We start from the raw sequence: 26905 nt of genomic DNA on the forward strand, positions 1-26905 counted from the left end.
GAATACTTTTTTACATAATATTCTACAACTAAATACAAGCGCCCCCAATGGCCAAGCTAGAAACTATGAAACTAAAACTTCGCATGTAGATGGCGCTAGAAAACCAAAATATTGAAGCTATTTCATTAAAACTATTGAAAATTAAAGGAAACTAGAGTGTAAATAATAAATTGCGAAAATGTAGACTTTTTTTTAAATAAATGTTCATTAAATTTCATATTTTAAAAATTTTTTTTAATGAATAAAAGTAACCGGAACCATAAACATTGCAGTATATGACACATGCTGTTTCCATTAATTTCTATGTTTTAAATAAAATTCTAAAGCTACCACAATGTTTGGATTATGTATTCGTTTCTCATTTTTTATCCAATAAAAAAAGGAATGTTCTTTTTTTGTGAATTCTTCGAACTATAAAACAGGAGTAACGAAGCAAGTAATCGCATGGATGCAAAGAAGCCACCACATGTTGTCGGAGATACAGATACATTTGAAGACGATGAGCAAGTCACTCGACCGCCGTATCCATCAGATACGCACACCAGTGGCACAGCATGAAGATACTTTCAAAAGGGGGTTTGAAATAACAAGTCAGGTTCTTATTTCAAATCATTAAAGAATAATTTTTGGATAGATATTATTTAAGGAAGAATCCCCTTTAACTAAGCCACTGACCGGATAAGTGAATTTCACATCCGGATATCTTAGAGATGCCTCAGAAAATAAGGTTACTATTGAAGTTTTAAATTAGTATACAGTTTTATTTTTAATAATAAATTCTTACAATATTTTTTATTAATTATTTTTGTCATCAAATAAATTCAATTATCAAAAAAATTCTATTGATCACTGTGAACATATAATATTCTTCGCATGCCTGACCGTTTAAGAACCAGCTGCGAGAGTATCTGAGAAAAACGTATCTGAGAGATACTTTCTTAGCGCAAAGGTAGCCCCCGTCGCCGGTCGTCTGACATGCTCACTCTCTCTTTAAACACTTACTACTCTCTCTCTCTTCGATCGGTTCGCACGCCACAGTAGATACAAATTATATTCAATATGTTGGAAAAAATTTATTTTAAAAATATAATACAAAAAATAATTTCTTTGACTATTATTTAAATACAAAGATACATTTTACACTCTTATTTTGAAAGGGTTTTTACACCTATTCATAATATTTTGTTAAAAAATTGCTTTTAGCAATAAAAACTAGAACACTAAGACATTTTAAATATTTCCAAAGTTCTAAAACTGTATTAATATTAAAGCTTTAGTCTTAGTTACTAATTTTAAATAAAATGCGAGTGTGTTAATTTAATATTGTTCCTAATATTTTTAAGAATTATTAAAATGAAGCAAACTTTTCATTCTTAAATGTTTTGTAAATTGTACAAATAAATAATAATAACTCCCAAATTTGTAGATCTATGGAGATATAGAAGAAAACCAAAATTTCTTTAGCTCATTGGCTTTCGGAAAAATGATCAACAGTTGGCTGTACTTGGCTTCACTGTACCGGCTCTCCGGGCAAGCATGTTGGCTGCGTTAGCGACTGTTGCCGTTGGGTTAGTTCTTGGACGGAACTCGACGTTTTTTGACGTTTTTTCGAGGTTTTTTTTTTGTGTTCCCCTCGGAATAAACGCAACAAATATAGTTTATTGTTAAATTAAAATAATCCAAATTAATAGAAGTGAAAATGCAAGTGAAGAAATGGTTTTTGTTTAATAACAAGTCGGCTTTAATTATTTAACATTTTTCGAGTGTGCGTGTTTGGCGAGAGTTGCTGGCTTCAATATACTTATATGTGTATATGGTTTATATATATTTTTTTAATGCTTTTCGTGAACCGACCTTTGCGAACTTATCGTCGTAACAGCCAACAAACAACAATAACAACAACAACAACAACACAGGCTAATAATAATTAAACAGCGTGTGTTGTATGTGCTCACTCGTCTCGAGTGTGTGTGTGATTTTGTGAGCATAAGAGAGTGTATGTTGTGTTTTTTTTTTTTTGCGGAGACACACACACACACACACCAAAAAAACAACAACAACAAAAAATACAACAAAAAAAAAAGCCATAAAAAACGTATACTAATTGTCAACAGTCGAGCAAGTTGTTTAAATTGCAAACGCAACGTTCAGTAACGAGGAGATACTTTGATTTTGAGATACTTCATCCCAGAGATACATTTAGTCTTATTGGAAACCACAACTGTAGATACTTCCTATTGGAGTTAATTCAGTCGATCATCCGATCGATTTTTTTTGCCTTCGCACGCGAATTGCAAGGCCCAAACAAAATCAAGTCCAGACCAAGTTAAGGCCAAAATTTGCTAACTGGGCGATAATATTCAGAAACGTGATCGGTTGGAAACAAAAACAGGTGAGTTAAACTCAATTAATTCGGGTTGACATGTGTCTTTAAAGTGGTTTAAAAAAAATCAGCTTCAAAAAACCAAAGATATAGAAATATTAAAATCCTATAATAATCCTCACTGGAACTGAAAATATCAGCCTACAGATAGATCCATTCCAAAAGATTAAAACGAAAATTCAGAAAATCACAAAAATTTTGCTGTCAAGGTCTATAGAGACCTCGAGGTCTGACTTATAATCCCAAACACTTGGGCAAGTTCATTAGACCCAATGAACGTCTGCCGGATTACGGATTATACTTTTTGATTTCCAAGTATAGTATGGCTATACCCTTCCACCGGCACTACTACGACATACTCCCGATGATAAGACTCGGCAATGGCTCGGCAAAAAATAGAAAAAAAAAATTTCAATAAATCAGATTGGTATAAGCCTTATCATTGAGAGAGAGACTATCAAGAGTATGGTACTATCTGGATGGTTCAACAAACCGAAACCGAAACCGAAATCGAAATCGTTGGGGGAAAATATAGCTAAAACCGATATATACCATCGGAGCTAGTTGCATAATGGAGATACGCACCTGAACAGGTGAGTCAGGCCCAATAGGAAGAAGGTCAGACCCATAGAGGTGTGCAAAATTATACAAAAAAAAAAAAAAAAGAAATAAAAATAAGAACCGAAGAACCTAATAATAATGGAACTAATGGAATGAACACAGGCACTGTTTTCTTTATGTTATTTTGCTCTAGTTTACGTTTGCCGGCCTTTGATTTGTAAACCAAATAGTTTCCCCGATATGTTTGTTTATTTCATTAGCATTTCGGACCGGATTCGTATTGGAGAAGTAAACTCAGCGCCCGGGTCTACGCTTTTTTGGGGGTCTCTTTTGGGGAGAATTGGTATAGATTTTGTTTTTAAATCTTAAAAAATACTATTCTCGAAAAAGGTGTACATTTTCGGGCTCTCAATTGCCGCCGGGCAGACGGACAAAATGGTCCAATTGCCCGACATTCAATTTAGCAAAATGCAAACACCAACGCGATCGCCTCAATTTTATAAATAGACACTCGTCTGGAAGTCTGAGCTCTCGCAGCGTTTATTTTCAAGCGCGACTCAAGTATTATTATGCCCCGCACCTTAAAAAAAAATATACATACATATGTATATTTTAAGTGCACTACCGAACCACCAGTGCACCAAAGCACCAGAGCACCAGACCTTCCAGACCACCGGACACCCACCCAGTGCGTTCGACTAATGGAAAACAATTCCAGGAAGCCATGAGTATAGGTTATTACCCAGTCCCCAATCCCCCCTGCTTTAAAAGTGCCCCTCAAATATTTGCCATCGTATTTGGAATTACTCAGCCAGGGAAAACTATTTCAACCTTTTGAAATCAATCTTCCCCTGAATCGGATTTCCAAGTAAAATTAAGAAAATGGCTGAAAAGTCTTGGGTCGGTTAGAGGAGAAAATAATGAAATATAATTCTAAAAACTATGTATTCTTTATTTTAAGTTAAATATTAAAATATATAGAAATTAGGAACTGCAAAGCATATAAAAGAAATGCATTGTTTAAAAGTTATCTTTATTTAAAAAGTATTTTATACTTTTTGGAAAAAGTATATACATATACCCTTTATAGAAAACATACAGCAACGAATCAAATTTAATAAATTTTTAAATCTTTTCTTGGATATTTCAAACATTATTTTAAATTTAAAATTATTTAAAATCTTTAACTATTTTTTTAACAAACTTTTAACGCCACTTAAGTACCTCTTAATCAGTTTTTAAGAATATAAGAATATAGGGGTAATTTTATTGAGTATTTTCTAATATTTCCGGCACGTGGCCATAATTTAAGTGCCCCTCTAATTTTGATTTGGTTTCTCCCCCAGATTCTCCCCTAGTTTCCAGCACGCTAGACCCTTTCCCTCGCCGTACATGTATAAAATCCGGATACGGATACTAATCCGGAATAAAACGATGATATTTCAAAATACAATGACGAGGGGAAAGACCCTGAAGATAGCCTTCTTTGGCATACTCCTGGGCCTGTCCATCGGAACCGGACTGAAGACCTACCAGGCTTTGGAGATCGTTAAACGATGCGGCATCCGGCCCACAAATCAAAAGACTCCGGAGGAGATCATTGGCCTCAGCGAGGAGGATACCATCCAGAATTCACAGAGAAATCTCGTCTTTGTGGGCGTGATGACGGCCAAGAATTTTCTGGAGGGCCGGGCCCGGGCGGTATATGATACCTGGGGCAAGGAGGTGCCCGGACGGATAGCATTCTTCAGCTCGGAGGGCAGCTACTCCGAGGACCTGCCGGTGGTGAGCCTCAAGAACGTCGACGATCGCTATCCGCCGCAAAAGAAGTCCTTCATGATGCTGTACTACATGTACGAGCACTACATCGATCGGTTCGAGTGGTTCATCCGGGCGGACGACGATGTCTACATAGAGCCGGACAAGCTGGAGCGATTCCTGCGCTCCATCGACAGCTCCAAGCCGCAGTTCATCGGCCAGGCCGGGAAGGGCAACAGCGAGGAGTTCGGTCTACTGTCCCTGGAGTTCGACGAGAACTTCTGCATGGGCGGTCCAGGCGTGATCCTCAGCAGCGAGACCCTCCGTCGGGTAGCCCCTCACATCCCCACCTGCCTGAAGAACCTCTACAGCACCCACGAGGACGTGGAGGTCGGCAGGTGTGTCCAGAAGTTTGCCGGCATTCCCTGCACCTGGAATTACGAGGTAAGAGATTACGGATGAACTGAAACTAAAATTATACTGAGACGTTCCTGGGGATTCCTTTGTGGCCCATAACCATGTCTACATTTTTGACACTTACCAGCCGATCCATGAGCGCGATACCTTAAACGATTTCTAGATCGATTCTTCGTGAATCTGCATCAAAACATTGAAACAAAATCGAATTTGAAATTTTTTCAAAATTTTCCATGGACTCCCTTCAAAAATCACGAAATCCGTGGGGCGGCAAAATATGTCACTTGGGAGGACTATATCTTTGTCAATTTTAATCCGATCCTTAAGCGGGATACCTTAAACGATTTCTAGATCGATTCTTAGTTAATCTGCATCAAAACATTGAAGCAAAATCAAATTTGAAATTTTTTCAAAATTTTCCATGGACTCCCTTCAAAAATCACGAAATCCGTGGGGCGGCAAAGTCTCACACTTGGGAAGACTATATCTTTGTCAGTTCTAATCCGATACTCAAGCGGGATACCTTAAACGATTTCTAGATCGATTCTTCGTGAATCTGCATCAAAACATTGAAACAAAATCGAATTTGACATTTTTTCAAAATTTTCCATGGACTCCCTTCAAAAATCACGAAATCCGCGGGGCGGCCAAATACGCCACTTGGGAAGACTATATCTTTGTCAGTTTCAATCCGATCCTTAAGCGGGATACCTTCAACGATTTCTAGATCGATTCTTAGTAAATCTGCATCAAAACATTGAAGCAAAATCAAATTTGAAATTTTTTCAAAATTTTCCATGGACTCCCTTCAAAAATCACGAAATCCGTGGGGCGGCAAAGTCTCACACTTGGGAAGACTATATCTTTGTCAGTTTCGATCCGACCCTTAAGCGGGATACCTTAAACGATTTCTAGATCGATTCTTAGTAAATCTGCATCAAAATATTAAAGCAAAATCGAATTTGAAATTTTTTCAAAATTTTCCATGGACTCCCTTCAAAAATCACGAAATCCGTGGGGCGGCAAAATATGCCACTTGGGAAGACTATATCTTTGTCAGTTTCAATCCGATCCTTAAGCGGGATACCTTCAACGATTTCTAGATCGATTCTTAGTTAATCTGCATCAAAACATTGAAGCAAAATCGAGTTTGAAATTTTTTCAAAATTTTCCATGGACTCCCTTCAAAAATCACGAAATCCGCGGGGCGGCCAAATACGCCACTTGGGAAGACTATATCTTTGTCAGTTTCAATCCGATCCTTAAGCGGGATACCTTCAACGATTTCTAGATCGATTCTTAGTAAATCTGCATCAAAACATTGAAGCAAAATCAAATTTGAAATTTTTTCAAAATTTTCCATGGACTCCCTTCAAAAATCACGAAATCCGTGGGGCGGCAAAGTCTCACACTTGGGAAGACTATATCTTTGTCAGTTTCGATCCGACCCTTAAGCGGGATACCTTAAACGATTTCTAGATCGATTCTTAGTAAATCTGCATCAAAATATTAAAGCAAAATCGAATTTGAAATTTTTTCAAAATTTTCCATGGACTCCCTTCAAAAATCACGAAATCCGTGGGGCAGCAAAATATGCCACTTGGGAAGACTATATCTTTGTCAGTTTCAATCCGATCCTTAAGCGGGATACCTTCAACGATTTCTAGATCGATTCTTAGTAAATCTGCATCAAAATATTAAAGCAAAATCGAATTTGAAATTTTTTCAAAATTTTCCATGGACTCCCTTCAAAAATCACGAAATCCGTGGGGCGGCAAAGTCTCACACTTGGGAAGACTATATCTTTGTCAGTTTCAATCCAATCCTTAAGAGGGATACCTTAAACGATTTCTAGATCAATTCTTAGTAAGTCTGCATCAAAACATTGAAGCAAAATCAAATTTGAAATTTTTTCAAAATTTTCCATGGACTCCCTTCAAAAATCACGAAATCCGTGGGGCGGCAAGGTCTTACACTTGGGAAGACTATATCTTTGTCAATTTTAATCCGATCCTCAAGCGGGATACCTTCAACGATTTCTAGATCCATTCTTAGTAAATCTGCATCAAAACATTGAAACAAAATCGAATTTGAAATTTTTTCAAAATTTTCCATGGACTCCCTTCAAAAATCACGAAATCCGTGGGGCGGGAAAATATGTCACTTGGGAGGACTATATCTTTGTCAATTTTAATCCGATCCTCAAGCGGGATACCTTCAACGATTTCTAGATCCATTCTTAGTAAATCTGCATCAAAACATTGAAACAAAATCGAATTTGAAATTTTTTCAAAATTTTCCATGGACTCCCTTCAAAAATCACGAAATCCGTGGGGCGGCAAAATATGTCACTTGGGAGGACTATATCTTTGTCAATTTTAATCCGATCCTTAAGCGGGATACCTTAAACGATTTCTAGATCGATTCTTAGTTAATCTGCATCAAAACATTGAAGCAAAATCGAATTTGAAATTTTTTCAAAATTTTCCATGGACTCCCTTCAAAAATCACGAAATCCGTGGGGCGGCAAAGTCTCACACTTGGGAAGACTATATCTTTGTCAGTTCTAATCCGATACTCAAGCGGGATACCTTAAACGATTTCTAGATCGATTCTTCGTGAATCTGCATCAAAACATTGAAACAAAATCGAATTTGACATTTTTTCAAAATTTTCCATGGACTCCCTTCAAAAATCACGAAATCCGCGGGGCGGCCAAATACGCCACTTGGGAAGACTATATCTTTGTCAGTTTCAATCCGATCCTTAAGCGGGATACCTTAAACGATTTCTAGATCGATTCTTAGTTAATCTGCATCAAAACATTGAAGCAAAATCGAGTTTGAAATTTTTTCAAAATTTTCCATGGACTCCCTTCAAAAATCACGAAATCCGCGGGGCGGCCAAATACGCCACTTGGGAAGACTATATCTTTGTCAGTTTCAATCCGATCCTTAAGCGGGATACCTTCAACGATTTCTAGATCGATTCTTAGTAAATCTGCATCAAAATATTAAAGCAAAATCGAATTTGAAATTTTTTCAAAATTTTCCATGGACTCCCTTCAAAAATCACGAAATCCGTGGGGCGGCAAAGTCTCACACTTGGGAAGACTATATCTTTGTCAGTTTCGATCCGACCCTTAAGCGGGATACCTTAAACGATTTCTAGATCGATTCTTAGTAAATCTGCATCAAAATATTAAAGCAAAATCGAATTTGAAATTTTTTCAAAATTTTCCATGGACTCCCTTCAAAAATCACGAAATCCGTGGGGCGGCAAAATATGCCACTTGGGAAGACTATATCTTTGTCAGTTTCAATCCGATCCTTAAGCGGGATACCTTAAACGATTTCTAGATCGATTCTTAGTTAATCTGCATCAAAACATTGAAGCAAAATCGAGTTTGAAATTTTTTCAAAATTTTCCATGGACTCCCTTCAAAAATCACGAAATCCGTGGGGCGGCAAAATATGCCACTTGGGAAGACTATATCTTTGTCAGTTTCAATCCGATCCTTAAGCGGGATACCTTCAACGATTTCTAGATCGATTCTTAGTAAATCTGCATCAAAACATTGAAGCAAAATCGAATTTGAAATTTTTTCAAAATTTTCCATGGACTCCCTTCAAAAATCACGAAATCCGTGGGGCGGCAAAGTCTCACACTTGGGAAGACTATATCTTTGTCAGTTTCAATACAATCCTTAAGAGGGATACCTTAAACGATTTCTAGATCAATTCTTAGTAAGTCTGCATCAAAACATTGAAGCAAAATCAAATTTGAAATTTTTTCAAAATTTTCCATGGACTCCCTTCAAAAATCACGAAATCCGTGGGGCGGCAAAGTCTCACACTTGGGAAGACTATATCTTTGTCAGTTTCGATCCGACCCTTAAGCGGGATACCTTAAACGATTTCTAGATCGATTCTTAGTAAATCTGCATCAAAATATTAAAGCAAAATCGAATTTGAAATTTTTTCAAAATTTTCCATGGACTCCCTTCAAAAATCACGAAATCCGTGGGGCGGCAAAGTCTCACACTTGGGAAGACTATATCTTTGTCAGTTTCAATCCGATCCTTAAGCGGGATACCTTCAACGATTTCTAGATCAATTCTTAGTAAGTCTGCATCAAAACATTGAAGCAAAATCAAATTTGAAATTTTTTCAAAATTTTCCATGGACTCCCTTCAAAAATCACGAAATCCGTGGGGCAGCCAAATATGCCACTTGGGAAGACTATATCTTTGTCAGTTTCAATCCGATCCTTAAGCGGGATACCTTCAACGATTTCTAGATCAATTCTTAGTAAGTCTGCATCAAAACATTGAAGCAAAATCAAATTTGAAATTTTTTCAAAATTTTCCATGGACTCCCTTTAAAAATCACGAAATCCGTGGGGCCCCAAAATATGCCACTTGGAAAGACTATATCTTTGTCAGTTTCAATCCGATCCTTAAGCGGGATACCTTCAACGATTTCTAGATCAATTCTTAGTAAGTCTGCATCAAAACATTGAAGCAAAATCAAATTTGAAATTTTTTCAAAATTTTCCATGGACTCCCTTTAAAAATCACGAAATCCGTGGGGCCCCAAAATATGCCACTTGGGAAGACTATATCTTTGTCAGTTTCAATCCAATCCTTAAGAGGGATACCTTAAACGATTTCTAGATCAATTCTTAGTAAGTCTGCATCAAAACATTGAAGCAAAATCAAATTTGAAATTTTTTCAAAATTTTCCTTGGACTCCCTTAAAAAATAACGAAATCCGTGGGGCGACAAAATATGCCACTTGGGAAGACTATATCTTTGTCAGTTTTGATCCGATCCGTAAGCGGGATACCTTAAACGGTTTCTAGATCGATTCTCCGCAAATCTGCATCAAAACATTGAAGCAAAATCGAATTTGAAATTTTTTCAAAATTTTCCATGGACTCCCTTCAAAAATCACGAAATCCGTGGGGCAGCCAAATATGCCACTTGGGAAGACTATATCTTTGCAAGTTTTGATCCGATCAGTAAGCGAGATACCTTAAACGATTTTTAGATCGATTCTTAGTGAATCTGCATCAACACTTTTGAGCAACCCCCCCTTTGCTAATTCTTATGGGAACCTTTTGTAGAATACCTTAAAAGGGCACCTTGAAGAAATCGAAATATCCCAAAACCATGAATATATCTTGGCCAATATCTATCGGATCCTTTATCGAAAAAGTCTATATATCTATTAATTCCATTCCCCTCAGATGCAGTACATCCTGAGACACAACTCGAGTGGAAGGAACGCATACACCGGAAAACTGAAGCGCAAGGAAATCCACAACGCCATCACCCTGCATCCGATTAAACAGGCTCCGTTGATGTACCGACTGCACTCCTACGTACAGGTGGGTCTCGATAAGAGAACTATGCCTTATAACATAAAGATTCTATATTCTTGTACCTTACAGGGACTGAAGGCGGAGGAAATGCGGCAGGAATCGCTGCTCCTGCATCGGGATATCAAGCGAATGGCCTCGTACCTTGAAGTTCCGGACGAGAGCACCTACATGATGCCCAGTGTATCCCCGGAAAGTGACTCCAACAAGCGGCACTTCCAGGATCACAACATACTGGGTGAGTGGATCACTTTAAACAATGTATTTTGCAAAAAAAAAAACGGATTACGAACGAAAATTTACACATTTCTGTAAAAGTTAAGAAAAGATATAGAAAATGATAACTAGCCGGGCACCTGGTCCTGGTGGCAGCATGTCAGGCCATCGCCCATGCAGGCGGCATAGCCCATCAGGTGGGGCAGGAGGTTCTGCTCCATGACGCCGCCGAATAGATGAGCCTGAGGACCAATGGCAAAAACGGCCACATCCTCGCCAGAATGGACGCCCTTCCGTCCTCGAATATAGCTGGGCGTATAGGAGGCTGTGGAGGGGATTGGATTTACCCGGGATTTCGTCAAGCTGTTGGCTTTACTTACTTGGGCCCAGGGTCTTTGAAGGACTCTCCCTTTTGCCGTCCTTGTCCAGGCTCTGCCACTTGCCAATCGCATAATTCAAGGTGCTGTACGGCACTCCGTCCAGGTCCCGCTGCTGTTCGTCCATGCCCAAGATGGATGTGCCCCTGCGGGAGTAGCCGGCCATGGACAGGGCGTGCGAGTGATCCGCCGTGACCACGACCAGAGTCTCCTTCGGATCTATCATCTTGAGGACTGTCTCCACAGCGGCATCAAACTCCAGCATCTCATCAAGGGCATAGCCTACCCGTGTCTCATGATGACCGTGATCTATGCGCCCGCCCTCGATGAAGACCACATAGCCATGGTCTTCTCCAGTTTCCTGAGCTTTCTCCGCCAGTTTCTTGATGGCGGCCGCGGACATATCCTTCAGTCTGGGCTGATCCCGGTGGGAGGCCAAATGGTAGGGCATGTGGTTGTCGCTAAAGATGCCCATCACTTTTCCGGCACTGTTGCTGCAGTTCCTCAGCTCCGCCATGTTGCGAGCGAAGCAGCCATCGGGATTCTCTTCCCGCCAGAGAGCCAATAGATCCTTGCCGTCGCGACGCTCTGCTCTAAATTTTCCCAGTCCACCGCCAAGGATAACCTGAAAGTACACTGGTTACCATAGAATACCCTTCCAATAGCCATAATCTCACCTCGAAATTCCTGCCGGGCTCCTCCTCCACCAATTGGCGGGCAATTTCCAGTTCCTCGACCCGCTTTGGAACGTGGGCGTACGACCCAGCCGGACTGGCGTCCGTCACTCGGGTGGTGGTCACCACTCCGGTGGCCTTGCCCGCTTTCTGGGCCCACAGAAGCAACGATTCCACCGGCTCGCCGCTAGCGCTCTGCCCCACAGCGCCACTGAGGGTCTTCACTCCGCCCAGGTAGGCGGTGGCCGTGCAGGCCGAGTCCGGGGTCTGCTCGTCGACGCAGTACGTCTTGCACAGGCCGGCGAAGGGGAACTGTTCCACCGCCAGACGGGAGTCCTCGCCGCGCCTCCCCTGCCGCTGTCCCTTGAGGATGCGGCCCGCTGTCATGGTGGTAACCGACAGTCCATCGCCCAGTAGTATCACCACGTTCTTGGCCCGCCGACTGTCGGTGGTGTAGTCTCGTGTCCTAGCCAGCCGCTCCTTCAGTTGCTCCTGGGCCTGGCGGCGCCAGAAGCCAGCCGATTCTTCTCCTTCTTCTGATGATTCTTTGAGTGCGGCATAGGCAGCGTTGAGAAGGGTCAGCAGCAGGAGCTGGAGGATCAGCCAGTGTTTGATTTGGGACGACATTGTGGAATCCTAAACCGAAACCGATTCCGATCTGACTGCCGGTGGCACTGACTGGGAATGGCAGTTATAAAGGTCCGACTCGGTTGAAGGGATATGGCACAGCACCTATGATCCAAAAACCTGAAAATAGAAGCCCCATGGGGAGCTAGAACCCCCAGTTGGTGACCCCATTTCCCCCTAGATAAGACCTCGAACTGGAAAGTTAAGATACCTTTCGGCCTGGAACTATAACATGTTTCCATTCTACTTACAGGAATCAGTCCAGAGCTGAACAAATTTGTGCCGAGCAGTACGGAGGATCTCCTGGACTGGTCCTTCATTGCCCGCAGCCTGTACTCGGCCAGCTCGGCTAATCCCAAGCAGAAGATCGACTCAGCCATGCGGGAGGGACTCGAGGATGTGATCACCGAGGTGATGGAGAACATCAACAACTATTCCCGGCAACGGGGTAGGGTCATAGAGTTCCGGGAACTGCTCTACGGCTACCACCGTTTGGACGCCCTCCACGGCCAGGATCTGATCCTCGATCTGTTGCTCATCTACAAGAAGTACAGCGGCAAGAAGATGACGGTGCCGGTGAGAAGGCATCTCTACGTCCAGCGGGCCTTCACGGGGATCTTCGTCAAGGAGGTGGACGAGGACTTCTACAATGTAACCTTGCATCAGAGTGAGTAGGAGGATCTGCGGATGAAATGAAGAGATAATCTTAATGCTTCCACGAATAGGTTTGTTGGGCAGCCTCCTTCAGAATGGTATGGCCCGGCTGAGCAGTCACTTCACCATGCCCAGTGGCCTCCTGCCGCCCACGGAGGACAAGATCGTGTTCGTCCTGCCCATTGCCTGGCGACTGGGAACCTTCGAGCGCTTCCTGCGCACCTACGAGAGGATCTGCATCCGCGGTGAGCAGCACTGCGACCTGCTGGTGGTGATATTCGGCGCGCCCGAGGAGCTGGGCGATCACATGCAGCTCCTCCACGACCTGCATGCCCGGCACGTCTACCAGCAGGTCAACTGGATACAGAGAAGTGGCCCCTTCTCGCGAGGAGTGGCCCTGGATGTGGCAGCGAGATCCTCGTACATCCGGCAGGAGGACATCATTCTGTTCATCGACGTGGATATGGTGTTTGAGGTGGAGACCCTGCAGCGGGTGAGGATGCACACGCAGCGCGGCAAGCAGGTGTATCTGCCGATCGTCTTCAGCCAGTACGATCCGCAGAGGAGGGGCAGCGAGGCGCCGTGGGAGGGGGAGTCGCCCCGGATCGATGACGAGAGCGGTTACTTCAGGCAGTTCGGTTTTGGGATATGCGCCATTTACAAGTCCGACATCCTGGACGAGGACATCAACGGCTTCGACAAGGACATCACCGGCTGGGGGCTGGAGGACGTCAAGTTCCTGGAGAAGATTGTGCGCGTGGGCACCCGCCAATGGGGCTTCCTGGCCAACACCGCCGAGCTCTCGTCCGATTACAACGAGGCCGCCGAGCAGTGGCGTCGCCTGACCGTGTTCCGTGCTCCGGATCCCACGCTGGTCCACATCTACCATGACATTAGCTGCGACATCCAGCTGGACGCGCCGCAGTACAACATGTGCCTGGGCACCAAAGCCAACTCCATCGGCAGCACCCGCCTGATGGAGCAGCTATTCCACAGCAGTCCAGAGAATGTCCAGTTCGCCAGCGACTTTAATCGCCAGAAACAGCAGGCCCGGTGATGATCCATGTGTCAGGGGCACTCCCGCCAGCCGGCCAGCTATCCTGCCACCATAGTATTATCCAAAACGTTTCCTAGGCTAGTGTTTCGATCCGATATGCCAAATAACTGCTGTAGTCCTTAGTCCTTAGTCCCTAGTAGGGTAGACCAACCGGGCTCAACCGAAACTCAGTGATGGAGAGGATTAGGATTTGTGAGGAACTATATTTAAGCTGTTGACCAATGAAAGAGAATACAATTCAATATAAATATTTTATAATATTTTCTAGGGCATTTACTACCACTTACCCATGTAGATACTCTCCTCCATCACTACACCATAGTTAGTTGCTAGAATTAAATATTAAATCTGTAATTTAGACTAAAGGGAGCACTGTATTCCACTTAAAAAAAACACATCTAGGGTGAATAAACAATGTCTTTATTCAAATTAAGATACAACTTGTTTGATTATTCTCAGTGGAAGGCATACGTTTCAGTACGTACTCTTATGTCTAAATGCTATGAAGGATAAAGCCTCGCTTTCGGCAGTGCCCTAGTTCTAGATAGTCTTCTCTCTTCTTTTGGTGAGGTTTTATGGTTATCTACTTCTTTTCTTTTTAGATCCGATCGACAGATCCGTGTCTAAACGTAGTCAACGGGCTTGATGCCCAGCACGGAGAGTGCCTGGTTCATCACCACACGCACAGCCTTAACGAGAGTGATCCTGGCGTACAGGATCGGTACTAGTTGATCGCGCTTCTGCACAAGCACCTTCTTCTGGCGATAGTAGCGACTGAAGACGGTGGCCAAGTTCTCCAGATAACGGATCAGCAGATGAACACCCACCAGTCCATGCTCCAACTGGTCAATGGTAGACTCCAATACCTCCGGAAAGTTAAGCAGACATGCAAAAATCAACTGCCAATCCATCTGGAACAGGGAATCAGATATAGCAACGAGGTATACATGCTAAGTCAAGGCATCTTACCTCATCCTCCAAGATGCTGAGATCAAGCATCTCCAGCGGCGGCAAGGGATCATAGATACCAGCCTTCACCTGACTGTCAAAGCTGCGCAACAATGTCTCGATACGGGCCGAGTTGTACAGAATGTAGGAGGCGCCCTTGGAGCTGCCCATTCCGCTGCGGACAACACAGGCCGCCGAGGCATGGCGCACCGAGAACAGATCCACAATCACAGCGGCCTCTCCGAGGCGGCGCATCAATCCCTCCTGGCTGCCGAAGCCAACCGGACGCACGCCACTGCGGTGCACGGCCATCAAGCGCATGTGAGTGGACCGTATTCTGACATGAAAAAGAAAGAGAAGGAGAATGATTGTTTGTCCAATTGGATCGGAATCGGATTGGCAAAACTCACTTCAAATAGTCCTCCAGATCCAAGTCGGTAGCTGTTTTGGTGCCGGGCTCCAGAACCGGTCCGCTAACCAGGCAGACATGACCCTGACGCTGCGTCAAGGTGCATCGTTGGGCCTCCACGTTCACCAGGAGCGAATCGGCCGAAGCATCGGAGCCAGTCACCATGCGCCAGTTGGAGCATTCCACCAAACGCTTTACAATCTCGTAAAGCTTCTTGAGGCGGTAGTGACGCAGCTCAATTGGACCATCGGGCTGGCCCATATTGGCGCCAAGATTCAGAGACAAGACCAGCGTCTTATTGGACTTCTCGGAATGGCCATAGTTCATGCCCTGCTTGAGAATCGTTGTCAAGGCATAACGGATGACCGGAGCGCGGTCCAAACTAAAACCGTAGCGGTCCATCTGCAACTCGAACATGCACTTAATCGGCATCAGCCAATTCTTGGAAATTTCCATCAAATCTTCGCGCTGCTGCGGATCCTCCATGAGGCGTTCCTGGTCGCGACGCAACTTGCAGCCCAGCCTCTGGCAGAAGCTCTCCCAGTGTTGGGCATTTGTGGCAATGCTCAGGTCGCCGGATTCAGCGAAATCATCAATGTGGTAGCGAATAATCTCACCGCAGCGTCGAGGACGCAATGGACCAACGGCTCCATTCTGCGGATCTTTCCATTCGGCGAAGTAGTCGAATATCATCGTGTTGATCTTTGCGAACGGATTGGACTCCATTTTCAGACAAAAATTATGGTTAAACGGGAAAACACAAACGCACAAATGCCGGGAAAAAAGCCAAAAGAATTTGAAAAAATCAAGTTCGTCGGAACAGGACAAGAACGATCCGGGCTATTGTTATCGATAGGCAATCAGACGCTTCTAACAAGAAATTCATATCGATATTTTCTTGCCGATATATTTAAATTGAAAATGGTTTTTTTTTTTCTTAAATATTTTCATTAAAATACCCATTACGGTTTTGTTTTAAAATTATTTATTTTAAAGCAAACCATATTATAGGTTTATAAACCTTATTATATAAACCAAACCTTATTATTTTTATACAAAAATTTATCGATATGCCGATACTTTGTATCAAGTATAAATAATTATACATTAAATAAATTCCCTTATGGGCGCAGCATCTTTGAAATAAATTAAAACATTTTTTAATTTAATTTTTAGGTCAAAAATGTAAATATATAGCAAGAAAACTTTAGCAAGAAAATTTGGCGCGCACAGTGTCTTTCCGTGACACGTGGTTCGTGACGCCACGAAATCGGAATATTTTCCCATCCCTAGCGCGACCCAACGAACAGAAATTTGTGTTTTTGTGAAAATTGGCTTTAGACCTGCTAAAGCTTCAGCGCCAGATATAAATTCCGTTGAGAGGAATGTCCGGAAAGCTGGAGCAGCGGTTGGTCGACCTGGGCACCGCCTGCCTGGTCTGCCTCAGGGACGAGCCCGTGGAGACCTGTTCCATCTATGGGCGCGACCCTGAGCCACCGCATCTGCGAATCGTGGACAAGATTCGGAGCTGCACAAGCCTCCAGCTAGGAGATAACTTGACAACCTGGCCGGACAAGATCTGCCGGCAATGCCACATGGAACTGACGGTGACATATCGCTTCCGGGAGAAGTGCGCAGCTGTGGAGGTGCTGCGTCAGGAGCAGCAGCTTAAAATGAACCTCGAACAGCACGATGTGCGGCTGCCCCGGACGCTGAAAATTGAGCGCGTCGAACTGGACCTGGAGCCGGGCTCTTCCAGTGGCGCCACCACCCTGACGGAAGTAATACAGTCGGTGGAAGACGGGCCGCCATACACCTTTCAGGACGAAAGCGGAGACATCAGCCTACTGCCGGATGCCTCTGGAACTCTAGTTTTGTCCCTTAACGCGTCCCTCGACTCCTCCGATTTAGTCAAACAAGAATCCAGGGATAAAACGTGCTCCGAAGAAGATGAAGACAAATTGCTGGCTATGCCGCCTTGGGAGGAGGATCACACTCCGGAACACCTTTACGAGATCGAGACGCAGCTGGAGAGCTTGGTGGGTAGTCCGACATTGCCACAGCCGCCTGCCCAACCGACTTCGAGTCCACCGAGGAAGCGACCCTATCGTCGCGGTACTCCCGCCAAGTATAATGATTGCCAGCCCGAATCCTCTGCAACCGTTCCGCCCGTTCCCTCCACAAAACGCCGGCATACCGAGCGCTCTCCAAAGATATGTGATGTGTGCGGGAACACGTACAAGTACCAGCACGCCTTGAATGCCCATATGCGGCGTCATAATAACGATCGTCCATATCCGTGCGAGGTGTGCCAGAAGGCGTTCATTTCGAACGTGGAGCTGCGCCGGCACATGCGTGTCCACACCGGCCAGAAGCCGTACAGCTGCCGCTTCTGTGACCGCAGCTTTTCCGACTTTGGCAGCAGCAAGAAGCACGAACGCATCCACACCGGGGAGCGTCCGTACGTGTGCGAGGTGTGCCAGAAGGGATTCGCCTACGCCCACGTCCTCTCCGTCCACCGGCGCACGCACACCGGCAAGAAGCAGTTCCAGTGCCCGCACTGCGTCAAGGGATTCACCAAGAAGAGCTATCTGGCCGCCCACATGGCGCAGCACGGCGGCCTGACGCTGGAAGAAGCTGGGTCGGGCACCAAGACCAATGCCCTGGGAAATACCAACAATGTGCGCAAGGAGACGTTTATCCTGGACTCGGTCGTTTTGGGGGATGAGAGCAAGGTCCTGGAGGAGTGTATCGTCACCAATGACTTTATGTTCAAGGACCAGGACGACTCGCGCGAGGAGGATGCAGAGAACTGCGATGCAAGCGATCCGAATGGCCAAGCAGTGCTGGAACACCACCGGTCGTCGTATCCTGGCGGGGATTTCGTTGACGTGGACGGGTATCAGGGTGTGGGTGATCTACTGGATGGCGGGGAGTTTGTCGACGATGCCAAGTATCTGATCGATTAGCACTACACTAACTAGCATACTAGCATGAGTATTAGCCCAGAACCCACCCAAATCCCTAGACCTAGTTAGTCGCAGCAGATAGTAAGATAGTTCTAAGTCTCTACTGTATCTGTACAAAAAAAATAAACTGAGAACGTATCCAATAAGTAATTATTTATGTGTTGACTTTTTAGTTTTTTTTTTAAATTAATTTCGAAAGGGTTTTTCTTTTTGTTTCAATTAGTTTTTAATTTGTAAATACACTCTTGTAATTAGTGATTAGTCATTAACTATTTAAATTTTAAAATATAAATATATATATTGTATAAAACATAGAGCATCTCTTAAAATCGGAAGAGTAGTACATTTTCTAGATTTATTTTTTAAAGAATTTCTGAAATTCAATTAGACATTATTTTTATTTGTTTTAACTTTGAAAATTAAATATTATTGTTTTTAAAAATCTAGAAATTCTTAGAGAAACATTTACAACCTAGTTGAGACACATGCAGATTAACATTTTTTTAATTTTTTATATTATTTTTTAAAAAAAGAGAATTTACATTATTTTGTTTGGCAGACAATTATTTAATAATAACCCGTTTAACTATCAACATTCCGAAAAGTCTCCAAAAAAATACATACATCAACTCTTATTGGGACAATCTGTGTCAACAAAAGGCAACGAAAGATGGCCTAAAGCGATCGGTTCGGTTGGGTTCTTAGTTTTTCTGCCACGAAATCCAAAAAAATTCATATTTCGGCTAGTGCGGACCAACTGTGCAAACGGCGGGCACAGTGAACACCCAGTAAGACAGCCGCTTCTTCTTCTTCTTCTAAATTCTAACTAGTTTATTGGATGCTCGGGGTTAGTCAAGTATCATGTTTCTCGAACGATCTCTCTTAATGGAACGGGGCAATTGTTCTAGGTTTTGGTCGTCGTAGCCGGCAACCACTGTACCGGCCACCGGCTATTCAATGCTGACGAGACGATGATGATGCTGTGGCCACGTTCTTGAACCGGTTTTTCCGGAGAACTGGAGCTTGGAGCGACGGAACTACGGCGGGGTCAACGCTTCTTCGGGTCGGATGGTCGGGAGTCGGATGACGGGTGTCGGAGGAGAAATGTTTTCGGGGGGAGGCGAGGAGGAGCGAGGAATATATGTTTATAACAGCCACATGGAAACAGAAACATTCTAATCCTCAAAGGTGATGCGGCCGGGGCCGTGGTTCTTCATGTAGCGACGATAGGCCTTGTAACGCGGATTCTCGGCCAACTTCTTCTTCATCTCCTCATCCTGCTCGGCCTTCCAGGCGGTAAAGTTCTCACGCTTCCACAGCTCCAGGTGGAGGTACTCCTCCAGCTGTTTCTCCTCCTGTGCCTCAAACTGGTGCTGTCCCATGCCCAAGTGGCGGCGGATCAGATAGAGCTTCTGCTCCCGACCATACGGCTGCTTCATCAGCGTATACCGCCAGAACCACTGGGCATGCCACGCTATAAACGACAGCAGGGTATACGGGCAGATGAGCAACTGCACCCAGAGCACGTCCCACAGCGTTGGCTTGGCGTAGCCACCCTTCACGTCCATCTTCTCGGCGATCACCCGCCGTACAATGCGCTCCAGCTCCTCCCGCTGATCAGTCTTTGACATCTTGTTCTTGCCCTTCTTCTGGATGCGCTCCTGAATCTCGTCCCGGGCAATGTCCAGAGCCTGGTTGCGGTACTTGGGCACCGTGGCGAAGTATTTAATGGCCGAGTCGTACCGCTGCCAGCCGGAGTAGTATTGGATAACGGAGACAATGGTCAACACCACCACGATCACCACGCGCACATCCACCTTGGGAGCCACGCGGCGCCTGTAGTAGCGGTAGTAGTGGGCATAGTAGGCATCCGGGTTGTCCAACATGTAGTCGTAATCTGTTCGCGACTCCTCATCGCGCAGGATCTCGTAGGCAGTGGCCACCAACTTGAACTGGACCTCGGCGGCCGCCTTTGCCTCAGCGCCGCGATGTAAATCGGGATGGTACTTCCTGGCCAGCTGTCGGTAGGACTTGCCGATCTCCGACTTGGAGGACTCACGGGTGACGCCCAGGACATCGTAGCAGTTCTCCTTGCCGCAGTAAAGACCCTCCAGTAGTCCCAGCGCCACGCCGGGCAGCAGGAGGAGCACCAGCAGCAGCTTCTGCATCTTTCTCTGTGGGGGATCAGGGGTTGGGGAAACACTCTGAGCTGAACCTTGTGCAACTGGTGGCGGTCGCGTTGGCGCTGGAAGTCCGTCTGTCCGGCTGCGGAGTTGGCCGCTCGTTAATAGGGTTGTTGATAATATATCAGAATGTCAGCTTATCGATATTATTAGAATAAGAACTATATATCGCAAAACACACATAAATATCGGATAAAGAGACATATAATGTTTTTATTTTATGTCATTATTAACAATTATATTGTAAGTTAAGAGTTAAATATTTAAATAAATATATTTAAAAAAAAATAATCTTTTATAAACAATTATAATCAGATAAAAAATATATAACACCTTGAGTTTACAAAAATTATTTCAATAATCATTAAACATGAAATTCGAAACTTCAGAATGTAAGTAAAAAATATCCAACAAATAAAATTTATTTTAATTTATCCCTTAAATTACACTGAAATAAAGAAAATTTTTAATTCATCGCCAATAGTGTCTTCCCGCGCACGCTGAGGCATGTGTTTCGTCACCCATTAATGCCATCCACAGCGATAGTTTTGAAAACAAAATCTATCGCAACTTACCCATCCCTGGTTTTTCCCGCTTAACGAGCATTTTGGTTTGAACTTTTGGCGACAAATAAGTCTAAATTTTTTTTTTGCTATGGATTTTTATAGCCTAGTAGATAAATTTATTGCTTCATTAACGGATACCACAAAATGCTTTAGGGAGCTGCTCGATGGTAAGCTGCTAATCTGCTCTTTACTTTTTATTAATTCCCAGAATATTCATTTCCTAGGAACCCCCATAGATTACAGGGTTAAGATCGAAGAAATGCATAGAAGTAGCATGCAAAAGCGTGTGGAATACGCAGAAGCCTTAATCGAGATGAAGATCCAGCACCGGGAAGTGAGTAAGTGCTTGGAGGAGTGTTATAAGAACTGCACCTCCTTTAAAGGATTCAAGATCGACTTTGAAAAGCGCAAAGCTGCATTGTTGAAACAAAAGACAAATGTAAAGGAACTGGCAGAGTTCAAGCAAGTGAAGAAAGCCATCGAGGAGGCGGCCAAACTCTATATCCCGCCAACGAATGGGGATGGCAAAAACTACGCCGAATTTGTATACTCCATATTCGACCCGTGGACGATGGAGGTGATGCTTAATCCCGTCCGCAATAAGAAATGTGGTCATGTCTACCAGCGCGAATCTGTCATGAGAATCCTTGGTGATAGCGTTAGCACCCGCTGCCCGATTGAGGGTTGCACAAACAAGAGCTTTTTGCACCCGGACATTCTGATCAAGGATGAGGATTTTCGTCAGAAGGTGCTCCGCGAGTTGGAAATGGATGATGAAATGATTGAGTTAGTGGAAGTTGATGAAGAGGATAGTGAGTGACGGAGAATGCTAGTTTTGTAAAGGCCAACAAAACAGCATATTTTTTTGAATTTTTTTTTTTTTTTATTTTTTTCTTAGAATTATATTTAAATTACGAAACGTGTACAAGACAATACTTGTAAACTCCCAGGAGGAGGTACATACACACATATTTTAAGTTTATATTTTTTGCATCTCATTATATTTACTTCTTAATGTAATATTGAAATTACAAAATGTTTTTTGTTTAAATAAAATTATGTTTATCATATATGGACTTTCTTTTAATCATAATCATTAAAATCTATAAGCTTGAAGCTTGAACAAAAATGCGGGAAAATAAAAGGCCATCACTATTTCGATAAGTCGATAATTGAACCACTTGAATTGTCACCACTAAAACCTGCAGCAAAACAAAAGAAGGAAAACTACTAATTTTAATCGTTTAAGAGATTATTTGGCGTAAACCTGGGGCAAAGCCGTTGCTAAATCGGCCGGGAAAGCTGCAAGTATCAATGCTGGACTCTACGGTAACCAACATGGCAGTTTTCCTATATCCTACGATGGGCCTGTGATGGAGCGCTAGCTCCTGGCGGCCAGAATGTGGCTTTTTAGGCGCCGGTGGCGTTCCGCGCTGGCAATCATATGTGGGGCATGCATCTTGCTGTTGTTAGCAATCGAACTATTTATAGTGGCTGGCGTAAGTAACGGCCAGGACTGGCAGAGCCCGGGATACTTTTTCTTATCTTTTGTAACCATAATTTTTAATAGGGCGGCTTCGGAGCACTGCACCAGGACGAGTACGTGGTCCGCACGCGTCCTTTGTTGTGGACGCAACAACTTCTACCGCCAGAGGAGCAGCTCAATCGAACTCGTGCCGACCCCGAGGCGCGGTGCCGCAACTCTGTCCAAGGCCGCCAGCTGCTGGCCGACGAGAGGGGATTCGTGTGCCGACGCGAGGAGCTACTGCCAAGCGGTTGCTGCAATCCAGAACTACCCGGCATCGGTTACTATAGCTGCCTTTCCTGCAATGTCACCACCCACTGTTGCGGTATTTACGAATACTGCGTCTCCTGTTGCCTGCATCCCGGAAAGCAGCCGCTGCTGGAACAGGTACTTCGCTCAGCCAACACGCCCAAATACATCTTCACAAAGGTCGCCGATCACTTTGAACTGTGCCTCGTGAAATGCCGAACGAACTCACACTCTGTGCAGCATGAGAACCAGTACCGCGATCCAGCGGCCAAACACTGTTATGGACTGACGGAGGCCCACGAGTCGCAGAAGAACGTGGCCCCGAAGGTAGCCGCCGCCGGCAGCTGATCTCCCTGTGGAGATTACTTTCTGAGATTTCACTGAGCAGATCCACTATCACTGCACTAGTTTTAAGATATCGACAAGTCAGGGTGTACACTGTCATGCTTTTTACAGAAAGTGCAATATTCAACACTCTCTAAACTATTGTTAGCCATAACAAGCTCTAGGTATCTTTTTTTATAGCCAGATTATGTTCTAATGCTCGTCGGCAGAGTCCTCCTGTTTCAATAGCTCTGTAATATTGTAAATTGCCATGCAATATGACTCTAGAATGGGTGGAACAAAAATATAGCTTATAAGAACCCCATGTCCAAAAGATAATGACGAAAAAGGTAGTTCTCCTCGATTTTTGTAAATAGCTAGTAGACAGTTTTTTTTTTCTAGAACCGAACAAATGCTTTAGCTCTCTGTTTTTTATACTATATTTAATATATTAACTTAATTTATTGTTGTTGAATATGAATAGGAATATATTGTAAATATTTCAGAGCTCACCAAGCAGCCGAAACGTAATGTTTATAAGAAATATTTATTCTTGGGTCGAAAATGTAAATAAATCTGCAAGAACGTGGTTATATTACTAGAATTTCAAATGGAACACCCCCCTAGAGGATCGGAGGCTAGGATCTATTCGGTGAAGGGCTCCTGGTGGACTACTTGACCCTCGATCCCATAGAAAATGGTATCGTTCTTGACATAGCCCCATGCCATGCGTCGCGATGTGAAGCTAATGCCGATGTCACCGCTGGGAGCCACAACGATGGCACCTCCAGTGCCGCCCAGCCGGCGGGTCATCTCGCGACACTCCTGATCGGCGGCAGCCTGCGGGGACAGGCCTTTGCAGTCCATGGCGGCCAGGATGCGTTGGGCCAGGTTGTAGCGCATTATCGTCTCGCCGTGTCCAGTCGTAGAGACGCCGCCCCGCATGTTATCCGCATAGGTGCCACTGCCCAGAATGGGTGTATCTCCGATTCGTCCCGGCCACTTGCCGGTAATGCCGCCCGTTGACGTCCCCACCACGATATGGCCCTCGGAATTGATGGCGACGGCCCCGACAGTCTCGCCACTGGGATCCGTTTTGGGGCCACTGTTCAGGGGCTTCTCCTCGGCCAGTTCTGTGCGCGCAAAGAACGGATCCTTGCCCTGGGCGACCTGCTCTTGGAATTCCTGGAGCGTGAAGCGGGCTCCCTCGGTGACCAGAGCGTTTGGCGGCAGCTTCTCACTGCCCGTGGCCAGGGCCAGCTCTAGGGCCGCTTCGCCGCCAAGGAACGTGTGCCTCTTCTTCTCTATCAGCCGCCTGGACACCGTGATTGGATGCATCACATCCCGCAGCAGTGTTATGCATCCGGCACGCAGATCCTTGCCCTCCATCAGACTGGCCTCCATCTCGACCTCCCCTTTGGTGTTCAGACACGATCCATATCCGGCATTGAAGTTCTCGTCCAGCTCCATGCTACGGACCGCTGCCTCCACGGCGTCCAGAGCGCATCCAGTGCTGCCGTTCTCCGGATTCAAGAGCCGCCAGGCGCAGCGCAGGGCCTGCTTGATGCCCTGGAATTTGCCGGCAATCCGGGAATCGGATATATCACCTGCACCGCCATGGATTAGGAGCATGGGACGTGGCATCTTCCGAGCTGTCGAGATCTGTAAGGCTGGGCCTGCTGGGTTTCAAAAAATCAGACTCCAAAGATGTTGTAGAGCAGCTGGAGTGTCGATAGCTTTTGTTTCGCTGGAGCAGTGAGGGCTATGTATATATATATAAGTATGTATATATGTATGAAGTTCTTTGTTGCACGATAATACCCTATGACTATGGGTATAATCACTTTGTAAGTCGATATATTAATATTTTATCAAAAAGGGGGGGTTTGTTTAGCTTTTTGATTATTTTAAATGGGATTTTCCTTCAAAAAAGTTTTCTTACACAAAGGGTATTGATTAGTCGGCTTTACTGAACTTAACCGAATGCAGTTTTAAAATATTGTTGTTGTTGTCTGAGGTTTCTCTCTTATCCCGCGATAAGAGTCATCAACCTTTTATGGTTTATGGTTTTATATTCCAGTGCTGATACCTAGAGGATCGGGGAATGTTAATCAGGGAAAACATGCATAATTAAACATAAAGTATGTACATATATACTTGCATTCCACTCTTAACCCACTCCATAACAGGCTTAACCCGTTGATGCTCTTCAAGTTGAAGAGTCTTCTTTACACTGAAAATGCAGTTATTTTTTAATCAAGGACTTTTTATATTTAATCAATAACAGGATAAGGTTATATCTTTCGGTCATTAATCGTTGTCATAATTATAGCCATATAGTTCGTAGTCATTATCGTTTTTTTGTGGCAAGCCAAAGTTCAATGGTCGCCACCAGTTCGTGTCGCCACCGGGGGGCATGTCTACCTCCGCCCCTACTCCCTCCGCCACTATGCCTGCAATGATGGAGCAATTAAAGCGAAATATTTAATCAAAATACTGTAAATTGTGGTTTGATTGAGTGGACAATGAACCGTTATTTCACAGGATATAAAATATAATACAAATTTAAGAAGAAATTTAAGTAGAAACTATAAAATATAAGCTTTTAATTCAAGTAAGTAATTAGTTTTAACAGAATTACCTCTAATTGTATGTTGGAATATAGAGCATAAGGTGGGCAGTCCCCAGGTGGGCAGCCCCCCTCCACATAGACACACCCACACTCCTGCATAATTGCAAGTGCATGCCCACACACGCACACACACTCGAGAGTATAATAACATTTTATGGCATCGAACCGTGAGAGGCGTTGCTTGAACTCTTTCTCTTCCTCCGACTCCACATCTAGCTGTCTTTGTTTCGCACTCCTACTCTTTGTTGTTCTCCCAGTCTCCGCGTGGGTCTCAAGGAGCAATTTTGGCAGTCTTCCCCACTCTCCATTTCTCAAGTCTCCTCCCTGCCCTGGCCTTCCTTTTCCTTTGCTTTCTTTCTGTTTTCTTGTTCTTCCTTTTCCCCAGCTTCCCTTGCGATTCCCTGTCTTCCTCTCACTTGGGGATCAAACGTAAATTTCACTTTGAGAAAAATGAGAGCCAAGGAAGAAGAAGCAAAAAAGCACAGCACTAGTAACCGTGCACTGAGAGAAATGCATATCGAAATGCTTGTATATACAAAAATTATTATTATAAAAAATGTGTTTATTTATTCATATTTGAAATAATTTAATATTTTATAATAATAATCATGTTTTGTAATATTTTTTACTGTGTAAAACCGTTAGACATTTTTTTTTTGGCTGGCTTTTGGAGAATTTATAAATCAAAACGTCAAAAGTTGTTAACGGTACCAGAGCGACTGATTTTGAGGTTATGGATAGAGGGAGTCGTCCTTTTTGCGTCCTCACATGACCTGCCCTGCCCCGCACCCCACCGCCGCAAGCACATCATCATAATCATCGGCCATCATTATCGCGTTGAACTGGATAGAAGAAGAGAGAAAATTGGGAGAACGGGTTAAGGGTTACGGGATTAAATGGCGTGAGATGGAATCACAAGGGTCATGGGTTAATAGTTCACGTACCTTTTGGCCTTATCAATCTAATTGGGTGTGAAATGCACATAACAAATGGG

General features: G+C 44.0%; 8 protein-coding genes across 8 annotated transcripts; 4 read left to right on the plus strand and 4 right to left on the minus strand.

The window, feature by feature from the left end:
* Nucleotides 1-1587: 1587 nt before the first annotated feature.
* On the plus strand, nt 1588-14546 carry Chsy (Chondroitin sulfate synthase). The gene is made up of 6 exons (XM_043209851.2): nt 1588-2392; nt 4291-5146; nt 10370-10510; nt 10574-10739; nt 12649-13062; nt 13121-14546. Exons 2-6 carry the CDS (start codon nt 4337-4339, stop codon nt 14104-14106), a joined length of 2517 nt encoding a protein of 838 aa, XP_043065786.1. The 5' UTR covers nt 1588-2392; nt 4291-4336; the 3' UTR covers nt 14107-14546.
* Nucleotides 10741-12488, minus strand: Alp11 (Alkaline phosphatase 11). The gene is made up of 3 exons (XM_017251947.3): nt 11772-12488; nt 11098-11719; nt 10741-11042 (listed from the first exon to the last, which is right to left on the minus strand). The coding sequence occupies exons 1-3, from the start codon at nt 12393-12395 to the stop codon at nt 10846-10848; spliced, it is 1443 nt and encodes a 480-aa protein (XP_017107436.2). The 5' UTR covers nt 12396-12488; the 3' UTR covers nt 10741-10845.
* LOC108132506 (DALR anticodon-binding domain-containing protein 3) lies at nt 14506-16313 on the minus strand. The gene is made up of 3 exons (XM_017251948.3): nt 15465-16313; nt 15076-15391; nt 14506-15017 (listed from the first exon to the last, which is right to left on the minus strand). The coding sequence occupies exons 1-3, from the start codon at nt 16187-16189 to the stop codon at nt 14730-14732; spliced, it is 1329 nt and encodes a 442-aa protein (XP_017107437.3). The 5' UTR covers nt 16190-16313; the 3' UTR covers nt 14506-14729.
* A 421-nt stretch (nt 16314-16734) lies between these two features.
* LOC108132507 (uncharacterized) lies at nt 16735-18582 on the plus strand. The gene has a single exon (XM_017251949.3). It carries the CDS (start codon nt 16849-16851, stop codon nt 18430-18432), a length of 1584 nt encoding a protein of 527 aa, XP_017107438.2. The 5' UTR covers nt 16735-16848; the 3' UTR covers nt 18433-18582.
* A 51-nt stretch (nt 18583-18633) lies between these two features.
* LOC108132508 (dnaJ homolog subfamily C member 25 homolog) lies at nt 18634-20732 on the minus strand. Its single transcript, XM_017251950.3, has one exon. It carries the CDS (start codon nt 20598-20600, stop codon nt 19608-19610), a length of 993 nt encoding a protein of 330 aa, XP_017107439.2. The 5' UTR covers nt 20601-20732; the 3' UTR covers nt 18634-19607.
* A 463-nt stretch (nt 20733-21195) lies between these two features.
* LOC108132480 (E3 SUMO-protein ligase NSE2-like) lies at nt 21196-22251 on the plus strand. Its single transcript, XM_017251914.3, has 2 exons — nt 21196-21348; nt 21406-22251. The coding sequence occupies exons 1-2, from the start codon at nt 21270-21272 to the stop codon at nt 21999-22001; spliced, it is 675 nt and encodes a 224-aa protein (XP_017107403.2). The 5' UTR covers nt 21196-21269; the 3' UTR covers nt 22002-22251.
* A 107-nt stretch (nt 22252-22358) lies between these two features.
* On the plus strand, nt 22359-23883 carry LOC108132514 (SREBP regulating gene protein). The gene is made up of 2 exons (XM_017251959.3): nt 22359-22680; nt 22752-23883. The coding sequence occupies exons 1-2, from the start codon at nt 22582-22584 to the stop codon at nt 23301-23303; spliced, it is 651 nt and encodes a 216-aa protein (XP_017107448.1). The 5' UTR covers nt 22359-22581; the 3' UTR covers nt 23304-23883.
* On the minus strand, nt 23808-25023 carry LOC108132513 (probable isoaspartyl peptidase/L-asparaginase CG7860). Its single transcript, XM_017251958.3, has one exon. The coding sequence runs from the start codon at nt 24921-24923 to the stop codon at nt 23925-23927; it is 999 nt and encodes a 332-aa protein (XP_017107447.2). The 5' UTR covers nt 24924-25023; the 3' UTR covers nt 23808-23924.
* Nucleotides 25024-26905: the final 1882 nt, after the last annotated feature.

The sequence above is a fragment of the Drosophila bipectinata genome, chromosome XL, assembly GCF_030179905.1.
Source record: "Drosophila bipectinata strain 14024-0381.07 chromosome XL, DbipHiC1v2, whole genome shotgun sequence".
In the NCBI taxonomy this organism is placed as follows: Eukaryota; Metazoa; Arthropoda; class Insecta; order Diptera; family Drosophilidae; genus Drosophila; species Drosophila bipectinata.